This window comes from Hirundo rustica, chromosome 10 (assembly GCF_015227805.2).
Source record: "Hirundo rustica isolate bHirRus1 chromosome 10, bHirRus1.pri.v3, whole genome shotgun sequence".
In the NCBI taxonomy this organism is placed as follows: Eukaryota; Metazoa; Chordata; class Aves; order Passeriformes; family Hirundinidae; genus Hirundo; species Hirundo rustica.
The window spans coordinates 5,045,832-5,072,450 of record NC_053459.1 but is presented as its reverse complement, the minus strand read 5'-3'; the positions used below and the strand labels follow the sequence as shown (position 1 = coordinate 5,072,450).

The 26,619-nt window shown below is 53.3% G+C and overlaps 2 protein-coding genes across 2 annotated transcripts; both read right to left on the bottom strand.

Annotated features, from left to right (window-relative positions):
- Positions 1–9,507: 9,507 nt before the first annotated feature.
- Positions 9,508–16,190, bottom strand: CRYGS (crystallin gamma S). Its single transcript, XM_040074485.1, has 3 exons — positions 16,005–16,190; positions 11,543–11,785; positions 9,508–9,780 (listed from the first exon to the last, which is right to left on the bottom strand). Exons 1-3 carry the CDS (start codon positions 16,023–16,025, stop codon positions 9,508–9,510), a joined length of 537 nt encoding a protein of 178 aa, XP_039930419.1. The 5' UTR covers positions 16,026–16,190.
- A 1,619-nt stretch (positions 16,191–17,809) lies between these two features.
- On the bottom strand, positions 17,810–26,418 carry TBCCD1 (TBCC domain containing 1). Its single transcript, XM_040074818.1, has 7 exons — positions 26,080–26,418; positions 25,829–25,978; positions 24,206–24,572; positions 23,140–23,326; positions 22,007–22,504; positions 18,806–18,981; positions 17,810–18,263 (listed from the first exon to the last, which is right to left on the bottom strand). Exons 1-6 carry the CDS (start codon positions 26,416–26,418, stop codon positions 18,852–18,854), a joined length of 1,671 nt encoding a protein of 556 aa, XP_039930752.1. The 3' UTR covers positions 17,810–18,263; positions 18,806–18,851.
- Positions 26,419–26,619: the final 201 nt, after the last annotated feature.

Here is a 26,619-nt window from a genome sequence, read left to right as displayed (position 1 = left end):
ATCAATGCTCCGTTTGCAACTAATTGATCTTTTATTAACATATAATAACTTACTTATTAAATAGAAATTAAAGACTTAATTGGGACACTTAATCTAGAGTGGCTCAGTATATCACCCTCATAAGCATAATGTATAATTTAATTAATTGACAGAGCTGATAATAGCATGTCATCTGTCACCAGTTCTCCTGACCTGGGAGCTGCTTCCAGCCGGAGCTGCTTGCCACGGATGCAAATACGGGGCTCTCCCAGGAATGCTACCATAGGATTTGGGATATTCTGGCTCATGACAGACACCTGCAGGGGGTCCCCCTCCTACCAAAAATGTGCTCACAGAAGGTGGCCTCTGGCCAGGACGATAAATCCGTGCTGAAGTTTATCTGTGGAGGAGGAGAAGGCTGATGGGATGGACCAGCTCATCCCAGCGCTCCCCAGCACTGGCAGAGGAGGATGCAAGGACAGGGTTGTGCTGCCTCTCTCCTCCCTCCAAGCAGAGATTTCTCTCCAAAAACAGGATTCAGGCAGCATCCCCCAAGTGGGGAGGTGGCCCCACATTCCTTGGACCAGCCAAACAGGGATTTATTTTCCCACTGGTCACTATTCCTTCTGTGCCAGCTAAAATTTGGGTCCACGCACCATTTTTCACAGCCAGGCACTTACATCCTGCTCCCCCTTCCCCATCACCATCTCCTAGCAATAAAGAATTTCATTTTAAAAACTGAAAGATTTAATTTAAAAATACAAAATGGCAAAGGGAGGGTTTTTTAAATAAAAAAAAATAAAGGTAAAGAGATGATGGTTGGAACAAAATGTTCTAGAAGAAAGCTGTTCCCTTGGGGTTTCTTTTCTTTAAGCTTTGCATATTACAATTTGAAATTTTTGTAAAGAGATCCCCATTTTATATTCACACTGGTAGCCTGAATTTAAATATCTCTCTCACCTGAGATTAATACAGGCTTCACCCTGAATTACTTCCCAGCTCTGAAGTACAGCTCTGGAGAGCTCAACTCTCCACAAATTCACTTCTCTTTTAGAAGCATAAAAGCTTATGAAATATATGAAATATTAAAATAGCATGTGTGCCAGGGCAGAGAGGGGGAAGGGAAGGCTGGGTCAGTGCAGGGGGGCTCCTTTGATATGAAAACATATTTTTCCCTCAAATGAAGCCACAGATCTGTTAGCACAGGACAAGAGCCCCATTAAACACTGGAGGCAAAGATTTGAGCCCACGGGATGATGCTTTTCTTTATTTTATTTAATTATTAAGCCCTGCAATCCACACAGTGTGGGACAGAAATCATCATTCCCCTCTGCAATAGAAAATATCAAGTTTCTCTGGAGCAAAACAAAGTATTCCCTGCAAACCAGGTTATAAACAAAGTTGTAAATGCTGGCTCCTTGTCAGGCCAGCTCAATAATAACCAAATCCACCTGACGGGGGGGAAAATACCTTGTTTAGATGCCGAGCACCCATTAGCTGATTGCCACCCAAAGCCAGCAGTTTATAAAAGGATTTAACCCCTGAGGAGCTGTCAGGCTGGTGGTAGGGTGGTGCAAGATGGGTCCTCCTGGAGACCCAACACTGCTCAAATAAGTTCCCAGGAGCTGGAAGTCCTGCAAATCCCCGTTTGCCCATGAGCCACAAGTGGTAGATCGTGGAATCACAGTCACAGAATGGTTTGTGTTGGAAGGGATTTAAAGATCATCCAGTTCTACCTCCCTGCCGTGGGCAGGCACAGCTCCCAAGTTCCTCCAAGCCCCATCCATCCTGGCCTAGGACACTTCCAGGGATGGGGCAGCCACAGCTTCCCTGGCAGCTTCTCTGTGCATCTGCAGTGAGCACCATGCCCAGGAAATGGTGGCCCATCTCCAGCTTGGGACATCCTGGATGTCCCCAATGTAAACACAGTGGCTGCCAAAATCGACTGGACAGGCACACCTTGGGAGATGTGATGATGTCAACACAAGGTTTGCTCTTGATAGGACAGGAAGAAATAGTTTCAAGCTGAATCAGGGGAGGTTCAGATTGGATATTGGGAAAGGTTCTTCTTGGGAAGGGTTGTCCAGCCCTGGGAGAGCTGCCCAGGGCAGTGGTGGAGTCCCCATCCCTGGAGGGATTTAACAGACGTGTGGATGTGGCACTTGGGGCCATGGGTTAAAGGTGGCCTGGGCAGTGCTGAGGGGACAGCTGGACTCAACGATCTTACTGGCCTTTTCCAAGCTGAACCTTTCCATCATTCCATGATTCTACAGTGGTTTCTCTTCGCTGCAGCATTTCCCGGGCTCCCCATGATCCGTGTGCGCTGTTCCTCGGGAAGGTCCCCAGTGCTGCGGCAGAACGACATCAGTGCAGCTGCTCCATTCTGCCGGCTGCAATAAATTCCTTTGCTGGAGCTGCTCGTCTGAATGGAATATGGTTTATTTCATTTTAAGAAGTCCTTTTTCTTTTTTTTTTTCTTTTTTCTTTTTTTTTTTTTTTTTTTTTTCATTTCAGGAAAATGAATGTTAGAGCCAGATAAGAAACTATAGTCTGCTTTCAAGAAGGTTACAAGAAAACTGCATCTTGCATTACTAATCCTTTATCTTTCATGTTAACAAAAAGATTACTGACATATTTTTGAATGAAAGAAAATAAAATAGCAAACGCATCTAAAGAACTGTGTAACTTTCATGCAACACACAAATCGGTTGTTAAACGGGGCAAAAAAAAAAAAAAAAAAAAAAAAAAAAAAATGGAGGAGAATGAAGGGAAAATTCATAATACATTTCCCTTTGTAAAGTGAGCAAATCAACTTTCTATAATAAGAGAAAACTAGTGGAGGACTAGAAGATGCTCCTTTCATGAGCAGAAAACCATGCTATTTTTGCCAGAGGCTGGATTCAGGCAGCGGAGGAGGAAATCTCCCTTTCCCAGGTTTTCCGGGGAGGGAATCAGGAGATGCCAGCCCGGGCACAGACATCCTGCTGCATCCCACAGCCCCTTCCAGCAGCTGTGGCTCCAAAGAGCTGCGGGTCTGCCCAGACTCAGAGGGAGGGGGAACACGTCCCACCACGGGGACACATCCAGGACAGACGGCCCTCAAAGAGAGCCCGGACGGTGGCAGATGGAGCTCACAGCAACCTGGCCTGGTGGAAGGTGCCCCTACCCAGGGCACGCTGGAATGAGACAGGTGTTAAGGCCCCTTCCATCCCAAACCATTCCGGGATTCCATGATTCGATGATCTCTGTCCCCCCGCACCAAGTCCAGCCGGGAGGAGCTTCTCTCCCAAATCTCCCTAGAAATCCTAGCCCTGATCTTCAGCCCCGCTTTTCCAGAAGAAAACATCCCCCTGCCTTGGCACAGAGTGGTTCATTAGGAAACCCATAATTGAATTCCCTGACCATTCAGTTCTAAAACCCCTTTGATCGAGAATTAGTTAATTACATTGGGCCCGGTCTATTCCTTGTCACAAATTTTGCCCATGTCCCCCAGATATGCGGCGGCAGGATCCGCTCCGCATTGTGTCCTTTGAAATGCGTTTAGGAGCCTTTGAAGCTCTCCCCCCTTAATGACGCATTGTTCGTTAATAAGTTGCCTGTAACGTTTCCCCATTAGGAAAGAGCTGTCTGCGGCTCGCTGGGGCTTCAATGAGGAATAATAATCCAAATGTAATTGATAATGTCGGAGTATAAATGGGGAGAGGCGCTACCTGGGGAACGGGCTGGGAGCGGGGCGCAGGGGGAGAGCGGGGTCCCCGCAGCCTCCCCGCCACCGCCCGACCTTGGGCCGGAAAATCCGTTCGACTTTGAGACAGGGGCTCGATGGGGACTCACGGAGCCTGATAAGAGCCGGGGAGATCGCAGGTGGGGAGTCTGGGCAGCCGGCCCTGCCCCCAGCACGCTGGCTCTCCGGGAAGGTGAGGGGAGATAAGGAGCATCTGGAAGCGCGGCAGGAGAGGAGGCAGATCGGGAGATAACGCTGAGATGGGCAGATCGCGCCGCGCTCGTCTCGGCAAGGACGGGTTTAATGAGGCGGGCGGGGGCTCCGCAGAGGATGGTGGGGACGACCCTTCCTTCTTCTCCTCCAGGACCAGAGCCCAGCGCTGCTCTCCCCAGGCAGCAGCAGCTCAACAAAAAGCCTACGCCAGACTCCCAGAAAATCATCCTTTTTTGCTAAGGTCTCACCTGGCAGCAGGACCGTGATGGGGGCTCTGCCCAAAGAACCCCCCCGCCGCTGCTTCCTGAGATTTCCGGCCCTCCCGGGCATCCAGGCAGGATCCTGCCTGTTCCCGGCCACCCGCAGCTCCCAGCCACAGGGATTTGACCCTTCCCTCTGAAATAATTGTTGTTTTCCCCCAAAAAAAGACAAGTTCTCAAGCGGGAATACGCCAGGAGAGAATTCCCCGCTGTGTCTCTGCAGATGCCCTATCCCGGCTGTGAGGGCAGCTGTAGGACCACGCTCCTGCCGGGGAACGTTTTCCTTGTTAAACGTCGCTTGTGTGAGTCCAAAGAGTTGGGGGGGAAAAAATAAAAATAAAAATAAAAATTAAAAATTAAAAACAAACAAACAAACAAACAAACACCATAGGGGAGTGACCGGGATATGTAGGAAATCCAGCTGGGAATACCTGCCTGGCCAGGCAGGAGCGTGCAGGGAGCAGTAACCGGGAGCAGGAGAGGAGGCTCCTGCCCAAGCTCTGTCCCAGCTGCTCCAGCAGCTGGAAGGTGGAAAGGGGATGCTGTTCCCAACTCTTCCACTCTCCTTCTCCCCACAGCCTGCCGTGGTTTTCCCTCTGCAGGGAGGAAGGAAGGGAGCCCATGGGCAGTGCCAGCCCCAGCCCAGCACATCCCTCCTGCCAGGGCTCGGGCAGAACCAAAAGAAAGCTTCGGGTTCGTGTGGAATTTGATTTCCAAGAGATCCGGAAACTGAGCTGGGCTCGTTCACACAATTACCCAGGTGGAATATAATCGGGGCTGGGAATTCTCAGAGCCGTTCCTCGCATCATCCACTGGATGTGATCAGCCATGCAGCGCTTTTCATAAAAACTGACCTAAAATCCAGAAGATTTAAACAAAAGGGTTAAATCCTTCCCTTTCCTTCTCCATTCAACCCCAAAGCGATGAATTTACGTATTAAGAAAGCATCGGTTTGCTTTAACTCCTACCATAATATCCTTTAACTGCTCTGTTTAGGTCCCACCTCCTTCAGCTCCCCCCCGGCCCTACTCCCTGCACAGCGTTCCCCGCTCCTGCACGTCCCTCTGCATCCTCCTGCACATCCCTGAGCTTCCCGGTCGCTCTCCCTTGGAATCTGCTCGTCTCGCATCCCCCGCGAGGTCTCGTCCCTTCCATTTGCTTCTATTGCCCTCTGCTGGGCTCCGGCAAAGGGAAGGACGGCGCCCTGCCAAGCCCCCTCTGCCTCTTTCTCTCCTCTTCTGCCCTCTCCTCTCCTTCCTCTCTGCAATTGTAGGGGACCTCAGAGCCTCATGTGCGGTGCCAGCATCCCTCGAGCCCGTGCACACATCCTGGAGAGGCAGCTCCTTCCCACGGCACCGCAGACACAGCCAGCCCGGCACCTCTGGGTGACAGGACACGTGTGACAGGACACGTGTGACAGGACACGTGTGACAGCGGCCAGACGCTGATGGAGCCTCCAGAACATCTGTGTGTGAGAGATACAAACCAGCTCCACCTCTCCCCGCCCAGATTTGGGCCAGACTTTCCTCACGTGCTCAGGGCAGGATGGAAGGAGCATCCTGAAACCACAGCTCAGCCGGGGTCAACCGGGAACGCGCGGGGTGCGTCACACATAAAACAGAGTGAAAAACAACACCTAGAAAGTGTTTTTGCAAAACCAAAGTGGGGGCTGAAGTCACTGGGGAGGACATTGAGACTGCCCAGGGAGGGCTTGGGGTGGGGGCAGAATCCCTGATTCAGGGACTTGGGATTCAGTGAGGAGATGGTGGGAAATGCAGGATCCAAAGTGACGAGGCTTCAAGGGAACCGGATGGCAAAGAAGCGCTGCCCTGAGTCACAGAATCATGGAAGCATAGAATCAGGGAATGACAGGATCGTGGAATTGTGGAATCACAGAATCATGGAATTGATAATGTTGGAAAAATCCCCTAAAATCACCAACTGTTTCTCCAGCACTGCCAAGCCCACCCCTAAAATGAAAATCAAGAACTAAAATCAAGAAAGTTTAAACAAAAGGATTAAACATCTCCTTTCTCCATCCAACCCCAAAACAATTGATTTTGGAGTTTTGAAACCATTGTTTTTCTTTAACTCCTACCAAAGTGGCCTTGAATTGCTCTGGTGCCCCATCCACACACTTTCTGAGCCCTGCCAGGGATGAGAGGGAAGGGACGGTGGCTCGCATTCAGGAGTGATCTTTGCTGGCAGAACAAAGGTGGTGCAAGGTGCTGATACCTTGAGACCAAGGAGCATCAGCAATGGCAAGAAGACCCACAAAGGCCTGAGGAGCTCGGGAAGAGAAGGGAAAGTGGGAGCCTGAGGTGGCTGCAATGGCTATGTCCCACCATCAGAGCCTGGGGGCAATTCGTGGGGGGCAGAGCTGAGTTTGAGGGTCCCACTGGGGCTGTGCAGCAAATTCCAGGCCAGATCCCACAGCTGTGCTGCCCCTTCACTGTGACATCTGTGCTCCACGCTGGGCCACCACCGGCCAGCTCAGGAAAGGAACAAATTGGCAGCATTCAGAGGAATATTCTTCATTTCCAAGCATATCATTTCTGTCCTCCAGCAAAATAATGTCCCGTCCTCCCCCTCAGCTTTTCAGCAGCTTTTGCATTTCATCGGGCTGAACCCAAGGTGGAAAAGGGAAGAAACTGGAGATCATTGGCCTTGGAGAGCTGGGGAGATTTCAGCAGCAGAGGTGCTGCGGGGGCAGACTGAGGCTCCCCTGTCTGCCTCCAGAGCTGGAGGGAAGGGATGGGCCAGCAAGGACAGGTCAAGGAGCAGGAGAAAGGACCAGGATGTCCGGGTATCCACTGGAGATCACCAGCTCTGAGGGGGATGTTCTTTCCTCCTCCAACACAGTGCCACCTCCCACCATTGCCCCATCCCATCCAGACCTGCTTTCTCCAGCAGCTGGAGAAAAATTTTGGAGGAGAGTGGCACAGGAAGGGAAAGGGGAAAATTACAGCAGGTCCTTGGGCACTGAGGGGATGGAAATGAAGGTCACTTCAAAATTTCCAAACCAGCCGGTGCCCCATGGTCACAGCCAGTGCCGGGCAGGCTGAAGGGGGGGACAGACAGACACACACCTGCCTGGAGGTCTCTGCTTCCAGAAGTCCTCACACACCCACCAGATTACGGACAATTGAGGAGAGGAATGCCTTATACCAATTAATTCCCAAAGTGTAATTAACATCTAGGCCTGCTCCATGTGATCCCCAACTGCTAATGAAGCATGGCACCGCTTTAATTCCTGCTACGCGGCACCATCCTCTCATTAAATCCAGGAGCAGGTTCCATCACATTTCCCTTAGAGGGAAAAAGGGAAAGAGAGAGAAACGGAGCAGGATTTGTCTCAATGAAGTACGATAGATTAGAGTTTGCCAGATAAAGAAAGTAGGGATGGGGGGAGGGCACGGAATGGGAAATTTTGCAGGTGTGTGCACGCGGGCATTTGGATATTCTCTCTCCCCATGACCTCCTTACACGCCATCCATCAGCCTGGGGTTGGCTTATTCCAAGCAGCAGAGCCTTTGCTCGTGTCTAGCAGGCCCACCGGACACAATCTGCATGCCAATTACTGGAGCAGACCCCCTGATACTGGGAAATGGAAATTAGCTGTCAAGGAAAAACCGGCCTCAGCACGGCTGGGCTCGCGCTGCCGCGCTCCCCGCTCATCTCCACAGGCGCCGTGCGCCGCCGTGGCAAGGGAAAAACGGGAAAAGTCGTCTGGAATAACAATAAAATAAAAACAAATGATAAAAAACTCCACCCAAGTAGCCGTTTGTTGTTATTTGTGTCGGTTGCAAATGTTGAGGGCGCAACGTTCACCCAAGGGCAAGAGCCTGGAGGATGAGGAGAAGGGGGGAAGACTTGGGATAACTGGGTTTTAAAAGTGGAGAGATCAACAGTGAAAGGGAAGGACACGGGAAAACACTACCTGAAGGGCAAACCAGAGCTAGGTCTGGCTCCTCCAGTGCTCCGGGGTGGATGCACACCAACAGCCACAGAGCTGGAGCATCCCAAACCCACCCAGGGCAGGGCACCTGGGATGGGGGACATTCCCCAAAATCAGGGAGGGAGATGGCTGGAAATGCACTGGGTGGAGCTCACCTACCTACGGGAGATTTTCCATCCACAGCAGGGACAGCAACAGGCTCACTGTCAACAAAAGCAGGCTGTGCTCAAGCTGCTGCCCTCAGAGAACTTTGCCAGGAGCCAGGGGAAAAGGGGGGCTGGAGCTGAGGGCTGGCTGGTCCTGGAGAAATATTATGGGGGAAAATACAGTGAAATCCAACAGCATGTTGGATCCAACAGTTGTTGGATCACCTGCATCCTGCTGCTCCGTGATGGAGAGGAGGGGAGGAGGGACGGAAGTGGGTGAAGATGCATCACCCTTTGCAGGGAAAGGCTGGAATGGGGCAGGGGGCTTAGGCAGAGGGGCGACAGCAGGGAGAGGAGGAAGGGGAAGGAGATTCCTCAGCTCATCTTTGTGTTGGGGGAAGTCCAGGGCGCCGGAGCTGCCCCTCTTGGCAGCTCCTTCCCCACCGGCAGCAGCTTTCCCGGGAGGCAGCAGCCCCGTGGCTTTACAGGCATATCCTGGCCCCCTGCTCCGTAATAACCTCATACATCAACGGGAAGAGACTGCAGAGCGCGGCTGGGAGGGCTCTGCTCCCACCTCCGTGCATCGTCCCAAAGCCCCTCGGCTCCGTGCGCTAACAGGCTGCGGGTCCCCGGGGCTCCCAGGGGAGGAGTGCACAGCCATCAGTCATCGTGCCTGGGACCTGCCTCTGCTCCGGCAGCTCCGGGCAGAACGGGATGTTCCTGGTGGCAAACTGGGCTAACTGGGACCCCCTCTGCTCCCTGCACATCTCAGGTGTCCTTGCTGCCCTTCAGGATCACTCAGCAGCCACCTCCCACGCCAGGGCAGCTCCCAGGGGCACTCGCTGCCTCTATCCCGCATCCAGCCTGCTCTCCTGCTTCCAGCTCCCCGGCTCCAGGCGGTGCCCAGCCCCAGCTCAAGCGGCTGCGTCCCTTGGCTCACACCTACAGGGGACACCCCGCACCTGACACACCGGGCTGCCAGAGTCCCCAGCACTCGGGATGGCTTTTTCCTAAAGGAACAGCGGGACAGAGGGCAGGGGATGGGGAAGGGGGTGACGGTGGGGCAGGCGGGGAGGGATGTTCTGCTCAGAGAAGGCTCCGCTCCACCCCAGCTCCCCCGAGGCAGGGTAACTCGCACGCACACCCCAGGAATAAGCAGGACAAGGCGGAGCTGAGCGACTCAGTTGCTTTATTGGGGGGGTGTGGCAGCCCGGCCAGGGGCCCGGCTCACTCGGAGATGTTGCGGAAGGACTGGACGGCGGGGCTGGCCGCGCCCCACTCCACGGGCTTGCGGTACTCCCCCTTGGGCAGCACGTACTGCCGGCCCCGGTAGTTGGGGTGCTCGTAGAACACCCAGACGCCTTCCAGCACCCTGCAGGCGTGCACCTCCCGCATGTGCCACTCCTCCATGATGGAGGGGCAGTCTTCGGTGGCTTCGAACATCTGCCCGCCGAAATCTCCCTTCTCAAACACCTGGATGTGGCCTCGGCCTCCACTTGGCTGAGGGGGGGGTGGAAAGAAAAAGGAGAGAAAATCATAGAGCCTTGGAATGGTTTGGATTGGAAGGGATTTAAAGGTCATCCAGCTCTATCTCCCGGCCGTGGGCAGGGACACCTCCCACTATCCCAGGTGCCCCTAAGCCCCGTCCAGCCTGTCCCTGGACACTGCCAGGGATCCAGGGGCAGCCACAGCTTCTCTGGATGACTTCGTCGGCAACCAGAGCATCGGATGGAGGCACCGACACGTCCCAGCTCTGACACGGGGGCAGAGTTTGGGCACAGCCAGCCTCAAATCAGGTACCAACCTCCCCCAGCGCACCAGGACAGGGCTGAAATCTCACGTCAGCCTCCAAAAGCACAGGGAGAAGCAGCGGGGGTAAATTTTAACAGAGCATCGCGGGCAGAGCAGCTCCAGGGATAAGGCCGAGTCAGCAGCACCGGTCTCGCTATCCCGGGCTGCCTTGAACCCCTCGGTGCTCCACGTGAGCATGAGAGAGCCAGACCCCCCCCAGTCCCCTGTCCCCCGGGCGGAGAGGAGTTTAATGAGCTGCTGACCCCGGCGGGGCCGCCTGGCTGCGGAGGCAGCGCTGCTTCCCACCGCGAGTGGAAACGCTCCTGGCCCGGAGGCGCCGCGGCAGCGTCTGATCTGCGGCTGCCCGGACACCTCTTCCCCTCCTTGCCAGCTCCAGCCGAGCTCTGCGGGGTCTCGGGGTCTCCCCAGGGCAGGAGGGAAAGCCAGCCACCAGGTGGATATGCAGGATAAGGCTCCCGCGTTTCATCCTGGCGGAGGAAGCTGTGCTGCTCTCACGCCTCGCACGTGTTGTGGCTCCATGTCTCGAGCCAGATCGCTGCTCTGAACGGGATGGAAACTCTCTCTGCCTCATGAAAAAGGGATTTAGTCCCAGCTCAAAGCCAGAACAGGCTCGGAGGGGCCTTAGACTCCCAAGCAGAAAAGAAAAACCCGTTCTCAGTTGTGAGGTCCGCCCCATGCAGTGGGAATTCAAGGCCGTGCCCCAACCCGTGGATCACCAGTGTCTGCCCCGCTGCCGGCAAAACCTCAGCAGCAGCAGCACCAGTCCACACTTCATCCACCACCCCGGTTTTAAAGGATGCTCCTCCCCACAGGCTTCCCAAAAGGATCATTCCCCCTGTTCCTTTCTCGCCATCATCAGTTGGGAGTGACTGAGCACACCTCCTGTGCTCTCCTAACACCAGGAGGCACCGGGCTGCTCCAAGCGTGGCCAAGGAGGACTCCAGACATCCCTCCCGTTTCTGGGCGCTCCAGGGCTGCTGCTGGGCTTGGTCTCTCCATGCCCAGAGGGGTTTGGTGACACGGATTCAGTTCCCTGCATCAGAAGGGAGGAAACTGCCCCTCACTCCAAATGTTCCTGCAAAAGCGACGTTCCACTGTTACAGGCCTTGAGCCTGTTAGGATCAGTTGGTTACACACCAGGGAAAAGATGAGAGGAAAACTTTGGAGCAACCTGCCTGGACACTGAAATCCCTAAAGGAACATGCTGGTGAAACTCACCCACATTTAAAGGGATCTGCCCTTTCCCCCCCCTGCAATCCAGAGTGGGAGAGATTCACCTTCTCCCCCTACCAAACCACCTGGCTGCTCCCAGAACGGGACCACGAGAGCAAATCCCCCGCAGCCACCCCCTCTGTGGTTCCCCAGGAAGATGGGCACCGCGTTTCCCCTCAGGAAACCCTTCCATGATGCGTGCAAATGACAGCATCCCCCGGGGAGGGGCGACACCTACGATCTGGATGTACTTGCAGGAGCCCAGGCGGTCGTTGAGGCCCATCCAGTGGTGGTAGTCGGGATACTCCCCGTGGGTCAGCACGTACATGTTCCCGGCATAGTTGGGCCTCTCGTAGGCCACCCAGGTGCCTCCATCCACGCGGATGGAGTTGCAGCGGCTCAGGTAGTTGTGGAAATCGGGGCAGTCGCTGTCGCACTCGTAGTAGCGGCCGAGGAAGTTCTTGTCTTCATAGAAGGTGACCTGAAACGAGCAGAGGGGGGAGAGTGGGGAGGTTCCTCATCCAGCGCGTCTCCGTGTTCCAGGCGCAACACGGCAGGAAGTGTCTGAAGGCAGAGCCCTTGGGATATCAGAAATCATCAGGTTCAGCCATGGAACGGGACCAACCACACTCAGTCAGAATAATTCACCTGTCTGGCCCAACGCCTCCAGCTGACACCAGGGCTCTGCCCTTCTCAGACCTTTGCTCTGTCCCAGTCCAACCCAACACTCCCACGGAGAAGCCCCTGTCCCTTTTCCAGCAAAACACTACCAAAACAATTCCCTCCCACCTCCTCTAGATCAGGAGTTGCTAAATTATGGCCAGAGAGCTGGGAGAAGCCAATGGAATGTACAAAGCAGGTTTCTGGGGACACGGGTGGGCCTGGCAGCACTGTGTTAGCAGTTGGACTCAATGCCTTTAGAGGGCTTTTCCAGCCTTAACAATTCCATGATTTCCTTTATATTGGCTTACTAAGTGTTTGCAGCGAGATCTTACTGATGAAGGGGTGGGGAAGTCTCTTTCCTCCCAGCTCATGTCTTCCAGCCCACCCTTGTTCCCACCCAAACAACCCAAAGCTTCCTTTCTCAAAGTCCACTGCCCAAAGCTGGACACCACACAAGTTTTCCCATGCCAGGAGAAACTAAGGGAGCATTCCATGGGCACGGTGGGTAGCAGTTTTATGGATTCCCAAGGATTGTATTTGCAGTTGGCTTGTTCTGCTCTGGTTGCTGCAAGTCCACGAAACCTCTGACAAATTCACGATCCATCCCCACGTTTCTTTCCCAAGAGCTGCTCTGTAGCCAGGCTGCTGACCCCAAAGCACTTTATCCTGGAGCACTTTATTCCTTGATCACAACCGGGCTTAAAATCATCTTGGGAGTTGATGAGCGAATCCCATTCCTACCACCAGAGGCATCACCCTCCCAGCCAGCCCTGGAGAGCAGACCCAGTTTTCCTCAAAAATCCCTTCATGGAGATATTGCCAAGCCCGAGAACAGTCCTTTCTCCAGAACCATTTTTAGATCCTCCCAGGTGACAATCACTCATCAAACTTTGCTCTTCTCCAAGAGGATTCCCAAACCATCATGTTTGTCTTGACTACATCCCTTGCTTGCTCACGACACCAGATGGTCTACAGAGAATCCTTCTGGCCACACCCCACATACAGAGTCCCACAACCCATTTTTCCCATGTCTTTTTTCCATAGTTTGAGTATTAAGATACACCCCACCTGCTGTACATCACTCACAGTGCTTTGGCTGCTGGTATCGAGGTAACCTCCCTGCTCTAAAGAATCATTCATTGTCAGTGTTGCAACCCAAATCCAGGACAACCCACTCACTTTTTATTTTTAATCATTTCATGCTAAAAATCAGATTAGCCGGAGTTTTCCTGGAGCTGGTTGGTCAGCGTGTCCCACCAGCCTGACCAAGGGATCTGGGGAGTCAAACTGATCATGCCAGAGGATTCAAGCTCTTGATTTTGTAGCCTGTTACTGGACAATTACTAGGATAATGCTATTTTTCTCTTAATTTCACTGCCATCACAAAACAACCTGTCCCCTAACACCCTGAGCAAGTTCTTCCCACCTTCAGTGGAGGGCTGGGAATCACTCTGACCTTTCCAGCAGTGAATAAGGGCTGTGAAAGGAAAGAGCTGAAATGCCCAGTTCCTGTTTTCCCACTCTTGGGCAGTTAACCATGCTGGCCAGGTCTTCCCAGCCACAACTTGTTTCTTTTCCCAGATCCTGCTTCTGGTGCATTGTCCCTAAAGGTATCACCCAAAAAACCTGCCAGCCACACTCAAAGGCAACACGGAAAGCTCTGCTCGCTGGGTTTGGCAGTCTCGCATCACCAGCCACCCTCTTCTTGAAGCCAGTGGTCAAGGAAGCCACAGCACCCCTGGAAAACCCTCTGCAGGGATTAATTTATTCCCGGATCAGCATTATCCTCTGCTGGGATGGCTGATCCCTCTCTCCAACATCCGTCCCCAAGCTCTGATCCTGTCCCACTCCTGTCCATTCAGTGAGCGTCCAACTCGGCTGATGATGAGCTCTGCCCAATGTGGGTCTGCTTTCTGGGCAGAGGGAACCTGGAAGGATTCAAGGCCAGGTTGGACAGGGATTGGAGCAACCTGGGATAGAGGAAGGTGTCCCTGCCCATGGCAGGGGGTGGGACTGGATGGGCTTTAAGGTCCTTTCCAACCCAAACCATTCCGGGATTCAGCGATGTTCCTTCCCCACCCAGCCTAAACACAACCAAACCGGAGCCTGGCAAAGCTTCCTGATGTTTCCAGGGGGGCATTTTTCCTGTACTTATAAAACCACAAAGCCGAAGAAACCAAAGGCACGTTAAGGATATGGCTGTTCCTACAGAACTGTGTCCAACCAAAGTGCTGCTCCTTGGTTTAACCTCAGAATTTAAGGGATCCTGCCCACCCGTCCTCCGGCACAGCCCTTCAGACACACCCTCAGCTCATTTCTGACCTTCACTTCCCAGCTTTCCTTCATGGATTCGTGCACCAACAGAGCAGGTTGATGTTTTCACCCATTGAATAACTACTGGTGAATTACAGGTTCCAATTCCAGATTTATAGCTTTGTTTCTGTCCCCTCTCACTCGCAGGGAAATTGCCTTCCTTCAGCCAAATCCTCCAGGAGCTTTGCTCCCAGCACTCTCCTGTTAACCTCTCCCTGCCCAAACATTGTCTTTTGGGGGTTACCAGGCACACACCACGTTTGCCAGAGCAGATATTCCTTGCAGGAATGTGAAACTCTCGCTTTGGTCACCTCACCCGAGTTAATCACATATTTATTTTCAACAGTAGCTTAGCTAGAAGAAAACTCATAAAAATATCCAGTAGTGCCTCCTCTGCCAGCAGTGATCCCTTTCCAGGGCAGATCACTCTCCAGGGTTGTGAGAAATGGTGTTTAATTCCCTACTTTGCCCTTTTCTTCTCCCTGGAATGTGCTAAACAAGAGCACAGCACAGAAAAATAGGAGAGAATTTCTCCTGGCCATCTTGCTGCCCCTCAGCAGCACATATTCCATTAATTCCTGTGGTACACTCGGAGGGGACACGGCATTCGGCAGGGGAAAGGCAGAATGTGCTCAAGGATTTCCAAGCTGACAGGAGACTCAAGGATGGAGCAGTTGCAGTTCCCCAGCACCTTTTTTAGGCTCAGGTAGAGAAAGTTTGCACCCTGGGATCTGGGAGCCACCAGCACACCCTCCTCGGCTTCCCAGACCAACAGCCCAACCCCTGAGAGCAACAGAGCTGAAGGACATGGAAAAGCCAACACGGGATCTTCCATGGCATTGCCCAGTGCCTCCAAACCCACTGTGCTTCCAGAGCCCCTCGGGTCTCACAGCCTCCAGAGGCTGAAAGGAATCCAGCCCAAAAGTTAAACAGAGATGCAGTTCTTCCTGCAGCCTCCTACCAGTGTTTGACATTCCATAGGGGACACTGGCCCAAGTCCTCACCCTCCGTTCCTTTCCCAGCTGTTTCTCCCTGCACAGTCCCAGTCCAAGTTCTGCAGGATCAGCCAGCTCAGCTCTGCTAAACCCAAGCCTGAGGAGCTGGATCCCCACCTGAGACATCACTCCAGCTGAAGCTGAGCTTCCCAACCTACCTCCTTCTCCAACGCCAGCTCCTCCCTGCCGATTGCCCCAGGATCCCAAGGGCGGTGTGCATCTCTCAGGGAACACAATTCCCTTCAGTGCCACGGCCATGGTCCAGGAGACCTTCTGTCGCAGCACAGCCTCTGCTCCACCACGGAAAAGGGACGTGGCAGCTCCGCTGGCACTGGGAGTCAGGCTCTCCCAAGGCTCCAAAGGAGCCTTCCATGAGACTCTGCTCTGCAAGCGCAGTGATTCCCGGCTGGCACAGCCCCCCCACCCCCAATTTACAAGGCATCAGATCCTGCTGATTCAGAACCATTTCAAAATGCCTCCTCACCGGTCACTGCGCTTGACTCCATCCTCTGGCAGAGCCACACCTAGAGGAACCAGCCAAAATCTGGGAAAATACTTGGGAGGGCTCAGCTTCATCTTCCCTCCACGTGAGGAGGGATTTCAAGCATCTCCCCCTGCCCACAGGCTGACAGAGGGGGAAGCTGTCAGCAGAACAAAGAAAACAAAGTTTCTCCCTGCAAAATTCTGCACTTTTAGCCAAAATCATGGATACACTGCAAATAAACTTACCTTGGTTCCAGCTCTGGACATTTTCCGTTCCAGCCAAGCTCCCCTGTGCCGGAGGAACGTCAGCAGCTGTTACAAACAGCCAGGATCCGAGGTGCCCTTTTTATAACGGGCTTGTTTTAAACCAGACAGCCGCTTTGTCATGAGAATAGGATCCAAAAATTGAGTCAGTGATTCTGAGGCTATAGCCGATTTCCAGAAAAGCAAACAGGATTATGGAATAAAGGAAGGCTTCGCCATCCTCCCTTTGTTACCATTTGCTGAGTCAGAACACCAAAACTCTGCCAAATGCACTCAAAACACGCAGCCCCCTGCCAAGTCCGGGAGGATGGGTGGTAATTTGGCTGCTCCCTCCTTTCCAAGCTTGTTAAACAAGAAGGAATCCTCGCTGGCTCTTAGAGACCCACCCCATTTGTAAGGAGGGCACACGATATCCATCAGGGCACATTCCTGTGCAGTGGAGGATGCAGCCAAGGAACGATTAAAAAGTGCTCAGAGCCAACACCAGAGGCTTGCGAAGACCAGCTCTGCATTGAAAGCTCTCAGTGGAAACATCTGTGCAGCAAAGAGGCCCCAGATTTTCCTGGGACACCCTCGGCTGGAGCCACACTGCTCCAAACACCTCCTGCCATGGAGGGGAAGAAGGATGTGCGGCCACCTCCCCGCTCCCCACAAAGCCAGTGATTTCACACATCAAACCATGCCCAGGTTCCTGGTTGTCCCTGCAAGTGTCACAAATTCAACTCCCAACCCTCAGCCCAGCACCTGAGGTTGGAGCACAGGAGTTTTTCCTTGGGCCACGCTCCGGCCCTGGGAGGGGGAGGCCGAGGATCAGAGGCTTCCACATCCACACCCCCCCCCCCAGTGCATTATGAAAAACCACCTCTGCAGCTATTCAGTGCCCCAGCCCGAAGGCTTAGCGAGACAAAGGGACACGAATTTGGCACAGCAGCGCCCGAAACACGCAGCCCCTCTTTCAAATCTGTCAGGACAAGCACTCTCGCAACAGCAGCTCTGTAAAAGCAGGCAGATGGGAGAGCCCGGGGCACACACAATCAGCAGCTGCTCCTCTTCCCATTTTAGGAGCCTTGAATCACCCCACAGCTGCTGCCCTCACTGAGGCCACTTGGATTGATTTAGTTTTTAATTCCTGAAGATCAGAGTTCAAGCACAAGCTGGATTCTGTCAGCAGGTTCACAGCTCAAAGCTGCGGTCGCTTCGCACATCCCTCCTTCAGAGGCTGGTTAAATACAATAAATTCATCTTTCATAAATAAATAAGATAAACTCACCTCATCTGCCTGCCCAGGAGCCAAGGGAGACCTTCAGAGGAATTCTGAGGCTGTGCACTCCAGAGCACTGTGCCTTGCCCCTCACTCCCAGCTTGGATAGCTCTTCCCAAGGCACCACCAGCTGCTGCCTCCACTCATCCATGCAATGCCTTTGCCTATTTTCCAAGCTTATTTAAGTGCTCAGCTATGAGCACATCTCCCCAAAACACACCCCACCAGCACAGGAGAATGGTGCTTATTCAAGCTGATAATCTTTATGAAAATATGAGAGATAGGAATGGGGCTGGTATCAAAACCTTGTGCCAGGGCAGCCTTCAAAACCTTCGGCTCCATGGCTGAATTTTACAGGAGTTTTACTTTCAGCCTGGCAGGAGTGACGTTTGTTTTTTGCCCCACTTTCCTCATAAATTAGCAGTTTCTCTCTCTGACAGGTTCACATTTCATTAAGATGAAAGATGCTGTGTCCCTCTAAGACCAACTGCACAGGTAAAACCCCTTCCCTAGGACATGTGCCAGGTTTATCCAACAACACCGGTTTATTGACATTTGCCAAAACAATGCAACCACATACAAAAATTCATCTTCACAAAAGTGCCATCTTCATATAAAAAACCTACTGGATTCTGTTCATAAAAAACTTGAACACTTTTTCATCACATTTATAAAAACAGCACAGCTGGTTTGTACCATGAGGACGCAGGTGATGCCCAGGGCCCGCATCCAGCTTTGTCCCAGGAAACCTGGTGTGCTGGACACCTGCTCACCATGGACACACTGACTGCGGTGACAGCTCTGCAACAAGGCACACTTCATCTTCCCCCAGGGCCAGCAGCATGGCTACAGCACATTCCTGGATTGCAGCAGTGCAGTCCAATCCACACCAGGGTGTCACATCCAGTGGGTGCAGGCGGGATGGCCACAAAGTTTTAATGAGAACTGGGCTGAGCGGATCGCTGCCTGTTCACAGAGCTCTGGAACAAAATCAAAGGAGACAATTTTGCTTCTAACACCAGCAAAGAAAAAGGAATTCAAGAGGCTAAATCAAAATTAAAACCGTTTTCTAATGGTTTGAAACATGCCATGGCAGAACAGCACAATAAGGGCAGGTCTCCAGCTCCTAAACAACTTCTGCTTGGGAGAAGTGAGAATTATCCAAAGTCTCACTGAAAGAACGACCCAAAGCCTCACCCAACTCTCTTTAGCAAAAAGTGAGACGGGTTGACATCAATCCACAGAGTTCATTTGAAAGAGCAGCTATTCCAATCAGTTTTGTATCACATTAAGTGCACCTGCCTTACAGATGCCTCCAGTAAATCAAACTTGACAACAAGGCAATGCTGAGGACACAGATTTCAGCTGAAAATGGGTTTTGACAGGAAAGTAAGAACTAAACCCAGCTGCTGGGCTCTTGGGAGAACATTCACTCAACAGACTCCTGCTTTTCCTACCTCTGCCTTGGCTGAGCACACAAACACGGGACACAAGAATCAAGAGAAGGAGGCCTTTTACTCACCTCCCTTTCCTCCTGCTGCCCAGGGATGTTATCCTGCCCAGGAATGTTATCCTGCTGCCTGCTTGGAGCCCACAGCAGGAGGGACCAGGCTGTCCAGCTGCTGCCTGTTCCCCGTCTGGACCAGCCACTCATAGAACTTGTTTTCTACCAACGCCTGGAACTGTTTCCTCTGCTCCCTGAAACAGAAAAATCAGCAGGGAAATATGGTAAAATCCCATTTATTTACAGTATGATACTTCTACCACGTCTCCACTGTCCAAACAAGCCTCCAGATGTACCAGGAAGAGCCGGGCTTGGTTCCTGAACCTTGCAGAGAGAACCAGAAAAGGTTTTTACCAAATGAATGTGATGATAATGAACCCCAAAGGCAGAACCTGGTGGAGCTGGAAAAGTCATACAAAATCCCCCATCCCACCACCACAACCACCCTGCTCCGGGGCTGCCTCACTTTACCCTCAGGGCACAGCTGAAAAACTGTCTGAAAAGGGAGAAAACTGAGATTAGCAACCAGTGCTTAAGCACTAAGGATACAAAATTCTGTTCTGACAGCACCGGAGAGGATGGAGATGAGGGAAAAAATGCACCTATAAACACACCTCACATCATTCTCGCTGCTCATTATGAACTTTTGGGGTGTTCTTGTCAAGCCCAGCAGTAAGAGGGTGGGCCATTCAGCTCAAGCTACCTGGCACTGGTCAGATGCCCAAAAGCATCTCCAGAACAGCATGCCAGTCCTCTGGGATCAGCTCACAGCTAGAATTGCTTAAGCCAAAGGTGGCACAGGTGTTGAGTAGCTCCTGATGGACTTTTTCAAGGAGTTTACACTATTAATTTCTGAACACCAATGAAACATAAACATTTTTCAATATTCTGGAGATTTTTTTTTGTGGTTTTGCTTTGAACCCATTCCTAATTTGATGTGCTGACCCCATTCTGTACTGGGAAAACCAGGAAACCAGCTCCAGAAGAGACCACAAAGGTGATCAGAGGGATGGAGCATCCCTCCTCCAAGGAAAGGCTGAGAGATTTGAGAGAAGTTCCAGGGTGAAATCATGGTGGCCTTCCAGTACCTGAAGGAGCTACAAGAAACATGGAGAGACTCTTTCCAAGAGCCTGAAGTGACAGCACAAGGGGAATGGCTTCCCACTGCCAGAGAGCAGGGTCAGATGGGATACTGGGAAGGAAATTCTTCCCTGTGAGGGTGGTGAGGCCCTGGCACAGGGCGCCCAGAGAAGCTGTGGCTGCCCCATCCCTGGAAGTGTCCAAAGCCAGGCCAGACTTGTGGAAGGTGTCCCTGCCCATGGCAGGGGGTAGAATCTGGTTGGGTCTTTAATTCAGGCCATTCTATTCAGTTTTGTCCCACTCAGCCTCAGACAGGCTCCATGTATCCACGTCCTTTATCCAAGTTAAGGCTGCTGTCTGTATGTTCTCTTCCATTTGAGCCATTCCCCAAAAAGCAGGGTTCTGGGACACAAACTAAGCCAAATTCCTCCCCAGTGAACGCAAAGGCAGCCACTTCTTTCTTCCTTCGTGGATTTAACTTCTCCAAGAGCTTTTTCTCTGCCTTGATCTGCTACTGACCCTGACAGACTTTCTGTCTGATACGCTCAGAAAATGAATAAACAGGATTTTATGCTTTTGCAAGTTGTTCCTCAAGCTGTCTTCTTGGTCCCGTCTTACGGGGGTTTTACTTTCAGCCTGGCAGGATTTACATTCTTTTTTTGCCCCACTTTCCTCAATCAGACAACTTCAACTTCTTGAAAGATGTCTTCTTATTTCTAACACTCTCTTTCACCTCCCCGCTTGAACGCAGCAGCTTTTTTCTTTCTACAAGCCTGATATCCTGTTTGCTCTAAGCTTCCTGCTTGTCTCCCTTCTTGTTTCCCTGCCTGCAGGAGACAACAGACATTTCCCACTGTCAGCTGCCCAGTTTCTTTTCGACAAGCTTCTAAACTTGCCAGAGTTTCCTCCCTTTTATGGAATAAGCAGCGAGCTCTTGCCTCCTGTGACTGCAGCAGACGATGGCAAATCTAAGCACATCATCCCTATTTCCTCACACTTCTTTCTTTCACAGGAAGGTTTTGACAGGCCAAACACCTCCCCAAAACTGTGGTGGGAAGCAGCAGCCCTGAGAGAACAACAGATGTTTGAAATGGGGTTTTATCCCACTCTGTGCTTGCCAAGGAAGCTGAGCAGAGGATTCCATGTGATCTGCGCCAGAGGAATTTAAAAGCTCCTGCCCACAAGATGATCTGCTGCAGTGATCCACTGGCACATTCCCAGCTCACCTCACCAAGGGCTGGGACAGTCATTCACAGCTTCAACCCCAAGGCGAAGGCTGGGCTAAGAGGGACCCCAGGCAGCTCAGGGTGCACACCCAGCCCCGGCCCAATCCGCTGCCGGGGCGGATCCCTCACCTCGGCAGAATCCGGGAATGCTTTTCCTGGAGTCTCACAAGCTGGAAAAAGCAGCGTGGAGCACGGGAGGGGATTGTCCCCCTGCACTCCACTTGGAGCCTTCAGCTCTGGGGTACCCAGCACAGCAAGGGTGTGCCACTGTGGAATCCAGAGGAGGCCATGGAGGTGTTCCAGGGGCTGGATCCCCTCTGCTCTGGAGCCAGGCTGGAAGAGCTGGAAGTGCTCATCTGGAGAAGAGAAGGCTCCAGGGAGAGCTCAGAGCCCCTTCCAGTGCCTGAGGGGCTCCAGGAGAGCTGGAGAGGGACTTTGGAGAAGGGATTGGAGCAACAGGACATAGGGAATGGCTTCCCACTGCCGGAGGGCAGGGTTAGATGGGATATTGGGAAGGAATTCTTCCTTGTGAGGGTGGTGAAGCCCTGGGACAGGTTGCTCAGAGAAGCTGTGGCTGCCCCATCCCTGAACTGTTCAAGGGATGTCCAGGTTGGACAGGGCTTGGAGCAGCCTGGGCTAGTGGAAGGTGTTCCACAGCAAGGGGTGGAACAGGATGAGCTTTAAGGTCCCTTCCAACCCGAAGCATTTTGGGATTCTACAACGCCGAGCTATGCCTGTGAGCATTACTCTTCCCACCTTACCAAGCAGAATCCCAGCATTGTTAATTATTAATGCTCATGCCTGCAAGACATGGCTCACATGACCCACCCCATCCTCCAAGGATTTCTGTGGAGCCCCATCAAACAACGCTCTGTCCACGTGGCCGAGCTCTGCCCTTCCTGGGGACACCCACCTGGTCAGCCCTGCCTCCTTCACCATGCGCTGCCACACCTGGACCTTCTGCTCCCGCTGGCTCAGCACCTCCTGGTACTCCTGGGGAAGGCCCCCCGGGGTCTCCGTGGTGTCTCCTTCCATCTCAAAGGGAATGACAAAGGCGTAGAAGTCTGAGGGGGGCAGGAGCCGGAAGACGCCCGTGTCACTGCTCTCCTTGCACACCAGCATGGGGCTGTTCCAGTAGTTTGGCAGAGTGGCCAAGCCCACCTGAGCCATGTGGTCTTCCAGCATGGGGTAATGGGTGTGGAAAGGGGCAAAGCTGACTGCCTGGTTCCCCGAGAGGATGAGGGGCTGCGTGGGTGTCAGAGTGTGGAAAGTGCAGCCGGTGGTGGACGAAAGGGACAAGCGATGGCAAACCACGATGACCTTGACGCCGTCACAGCTCTGGACGTGGACTGACGTCTCCACGGGGCCCAGGACAAAGGTGCTGTCCCGGCACTTCTCGATGGTCACGGACCTGCCAGAGAAATACAGAACCATTAGGGTTGGAAGGAGTCTCCATCTAGTCCAAGGCAGGGACACCTGCAGCAGTTGACACAGGAATGTGTCCAGCTGGGTTTGGAATGTCTCCAGAGAGGGAGACTCCATGTCCTCCCTGGGCAGCTGCTGCAGCGCTCTGCCACCCTCAATGGAAGGAAGTTCTTCCTCATGTTCAGGTGAAACTTGTTGTGTTTTAGTTTATGGCCACTGTTCCTTATCCCGTCACTGGCACCTCTGAGCGAAGCCTGGCACCACGCTCTGGCACCCCCTGGAGATCTCTGTGTGGACTGATGGGATCCTCTCTCAGTCTGGTCTTCTCCAGACTATCCAGGCCCAGCTCCCTCAGCCTCTCCTTGTCAAGGAGATGCTCCAGTCCCTTCATCATCTCCATCCCATCCACTGGACCCTCCCGGGAGCTCCTCATCCCTCCTGAGGAACCCAGGCCTGAACACAGCACCCCAGCTGTGCCTCCCAGGGCTGAGCAAAGGGGCAGGATCACCCCCTGACCTGCTGGGAATGCTCTTCCTAAGGCCTCCCAGGATCCCATTGGCCTTCTGGACACACTCATGGTCAGCCAGGAGTCCAGCTGCGTCCCAGGAGAGCCAAACTCACCGCAGAGGGGACAGGAGGTAAATGAAGGACTCGTTGCAGCGATGGATTCTGATGTGAGCCCCCACCAGAGTGTCCGAGCTCTTGGCTAGGGTCTGCCTGTACACCTGGCTCATGATCACCATGGGGGACACCTCCGGCACCACCCGGGCACTGCAGGCAATCTTGGCTCTCCTGGTGGTTCCTTCCACTGCAAAACAGAGCCCACGACAGTTCTGGGTCCAGCAATCCCTCGGGAAAACAATCGGCCCCAAAGTTCGAGGACGGTACTTCCCACACCAGTCACACCATCCCTGACACCTCCAGCAGCACGAGGCACCAGAAATTTCAGAAACTGGGAGACGCTGAAGGATCAAAACCACTCCAAGATTACTTAGGAGCAGCCAAAGCTCCCACAAGCTCCAGCCAGCCCCGAGCAAAGCATGTGCACTTCCACAAGCCTGCTCCTGAACACAAGACTCAGCTTAACAGGAAGATCCCGAGGGCAAGTTTAAAGCAGGAGTTGTGTGTTTTAGAAAGGGAAATGCTCCCTCTAGGACACAATCCTTAAGCCCTTGCCCATCCTCCCTAACCCACTGCCCCTCTTGGGATCCTGCAGCCAGGGAAACAAGACATTGACCTGAATTCCTTATGCTAAGGGGGAAGTGCCTTGGTTCCACTGATGTGTCCCTGAAGGAGAGGGGCTGGATTGGAAACAAGGAAACCTTGACCAGGTCCCACCCCACTGCCAGATCCCTGGTCAGCAACAAGAGCCATTTCTGGGGGTTTTGTCCCCTAAATTTTATTTATACTATTAATCTATATGTATTTTTCTGTATTTCTAAATTTATTTCTGTATTCCTAATTTTCCACATTTCTATTTTTCCATTTCTCCACACTTCTGCATATCTATTTCTGTATGTTGGCATACACTTCCACATTTCCATACACTTCTTTTTCTATGTTTCCATATATTTCTATTAGCCACATTTCTGCATATTTCTATACACTTCCACTTTGCCCGCCTATTCCCGATTTCCCCCCACATCTCTGTCTTTCTAAGAACAACTTCCCAGCATTTTTCCCCCACCTTGCTGTGCCCAGGCGAGCTTCTTCCCAGCCTTGAGGCAGACAGTCATTCCCAGGGGATTAGCAGTGAGGGAGGAGCGCAGCCAGCTCTCCAGCTTGGGCAGGGAGAAGGTTCTGGACACCTTGGAATATCCGTTGTGGCTGTGGCAGGGCTGCCTGAGGGCCAGCTCGTGGAGGGGCCGGACGGTGCCCGAATTGCTGACGGTGCCCTCCAGCAGGAAGCTGAGGGCACACACGGCTTCAAAGGACACCAGGCTGCTGCAGCTGGAGTGGGAAGAGGCTGAGAGCTGCTCTGGCTCCAGCAGCAGCTCCAACATGTCCAAGAGGTGGCTCTGCACAAAGGCAAGGTGCTCCTGGTCGTTCCAGTTCTGGAGGGGCAGGAAAACGCACAAGGTGGGGTGAGTTCTCCGAGATGAGAAGCTCCATGGACATCATATGTACAAATCCTTGCTCAGAGTCCTTCTAGAGGAAGGAAACCCGGCCAGACACAGTGCTCATTCCTGCTCCCTCCTGCTGCTCTGCTCTCCCAAAGCTGGAAAGATCCCTCCCCCCAAAAAACTCAAAATAAAACATTTCATTCCAACTCAAGTACCAAGTATTTCCTTCTGGAGAGCAGCACTAGGCTCTTCTAGAGTCCTGCACAAGTCCAGGGCACTGCTGCTGGCATCTGAAGGGAGGAAACAAATCAATAACTGACACTCAAGGTCTTGGAGCTGCTCTGTTGGAAGTTCCCTGCAGCTGGGCCAGGATTCAGTGCCAGGATAAAAAACAGAGAGTCACTTCTCCACAGCGAGTGTACCAATAAACCAAACCCTCTGAAAGAATCCTTATTTCAAATTCTAAAGGGCTCCAGCTAAAAAGCAGGAGGCTGGAATTCTGGCAGAGCTTCATAAAGCTGGGTTTTGCTGAAGAAACACACGGCTGTGATCACACCTTGTCCTCACCACTTCTGTTCAACGTTTCAGGATAAAGTTACCCAGCCCCTGTTTTTAATGATTCCTGCCTGTCCCAAGCTACATTTCACCAGCTCATCCTGCTTACAGCAGCACATCCATGCCAGAATTCCAGAGGCTTGCATGGCCTGACGCAGAGTTGCAAATTGGAATTCATTCTCCCATGCAGAGCTGCCCTCAGAACACATCCAACTCACTCCTTCCTGAATTCCTGGAAGTATTTTAAAAGGAAACAGTGTTTCCACGTGGTTGATCTACTGCTGAAAAACCAACTCCCCTCTCAGAAACAGAATGTGATGTCAGGGATCCCCTGGGATGCAAAACTCCACACTGGATCATGAAAGGCACCATGAGCTCGAGGAAAGCTTCCTGCTTGACTAATAAAGCAAAACGCTGTTGCTTCTTGAAAGAAGACCTGCCAAGACTCTTAAGGAATATTTAGTCAGGGAAAGTCTCATGGAAAACTTTAAAAAACCCTTTTATAAACTGCAGAAAGCACAACTTCACTTCGTTTACTATGGAACAGGACTTCTGCAGCTGGACCCTTGCTTACACTCGGCTAGAGGTGAAACCCTCCCAGGAACAAACCAGCGCCTTTCCAACCCCCCCCCAAGGCAGCTCCTCAGAGAGAAGGAGCTCCCGCAGAGGGTGAATCCCACAGGCAGCAGTACCTTGTTGCCGCCGGCCGATTTCCCAGTCAGGCTGGGAGACTTGGTCCTGGGGCTGGGCCACTCGTCCCCGAGCAGCGACCGCCGCAGGGAAACCTTGTGGAGCTGCTGCACGTACAGGAAGAGCAGGAACTGCAGAGTGTCCACGGAGAGCTGGAGAGCACGGGAGAGACAGAGCAGAGTCAGGCGGGGCCGGGCTCCCCTTCAGGCGGGGTCGGGGCTCCCCCTGCCTTAGGCCGGGTCCGGGCTCTTGCCTTGCTCCGCTCCCGCTCCAGCTCCTCGGCGCTGGCGCACGCCGCCTCAGCGTCGGCCCAGCGCAGTCGGAGCGGCGGGGCGGGCCCGAGGAGGCCGCGGAAGAGCTCGAAGTAAAGCCAGGCGGTCTCGCGGCTCAGCTGCAGCTTCCCGCAGGCGATGTGCCGCCAGCAGGGCCAGCGCAGCCGCGGGAAGCAGCCCTGGTCCGCCCGCGCGCGGGCGTAGGCGGCCGCCTTGCGAAGGTAGTGCGGGGTGAGGCGGGCGGGCGGCGGGGCCGGGAGCGCTCCCACCAGGAACGGCTCCGTGCGCACCCACAGCCGCACCGGCCCCGCCGCCGCCATCGCCGCCGCCGCCGCTTCCGGCTTCCGCCGCGGGCACCATAGAGACGGCCCGCCCCTCCCGCCAGGAGCCGCTGCCCATTGGCTGCGACCGAAAGCGCGGGGGCGGGAAAAAGCAAAGCGCTCGCTGATTGGCCGTTCGGGAGGAAGTCACCCCGGAGGGGTGGTTGGGGCGTGGCCGGCGCCCTCGGCGGCGACGCTCCG

What these genes read in the sequence shown, in the direction of transcription:
- TBCCD1 (XM_040074818.1), bottom strand. Translation starts at nt 26,418, where the DNA reads ATGGCGGCGGCGGGGCCGGTGCGGCTGTGGGTGCGCACGGAGCCGTTC. An exon ending in TGGAGCGGGAGCGGAGCAAG is followed by an intron (nt 25,979 to 26,079) that starts GCAAGAGCCCGG and finishes CGTGCTCTCCAG; the next exon opens with CTCTCCGTGGACACTCTGCA. An exon ending in AATCGGCCGGCGGCAACAAG is followed by an intron (nt 24,573 to 25,828) that starts GTACTGCTGCCT and finishes CTGCCCCTCCAG; the next exon opens with AACTGGAACGACCAGGAGCA.
- CRYGS (XM_040074485.1), bottom strand. Translation starts at nt 16,025, where the DNA reads ATGTCCAGAGCTGGAACCAAG. An exon ending in TGTCCAGAGCTGGAACCAAG is followed by an intron (nt 11,786 to 16,004) that starts GTAAGTTTATTT and finishes TGCTCGTTTCAG; the next exon opens with GTCACCTTCTATGAAGACAA. An exon ending in CCTGCAAGTACATCCAGATC is followed by an intron (nt 9,781 to 11,542) that starts GTAGGTGTCGCC and finishes CCCCCCCCTCAG; the next exon opens with CCAAGTGGAGGCCGAGGCCA.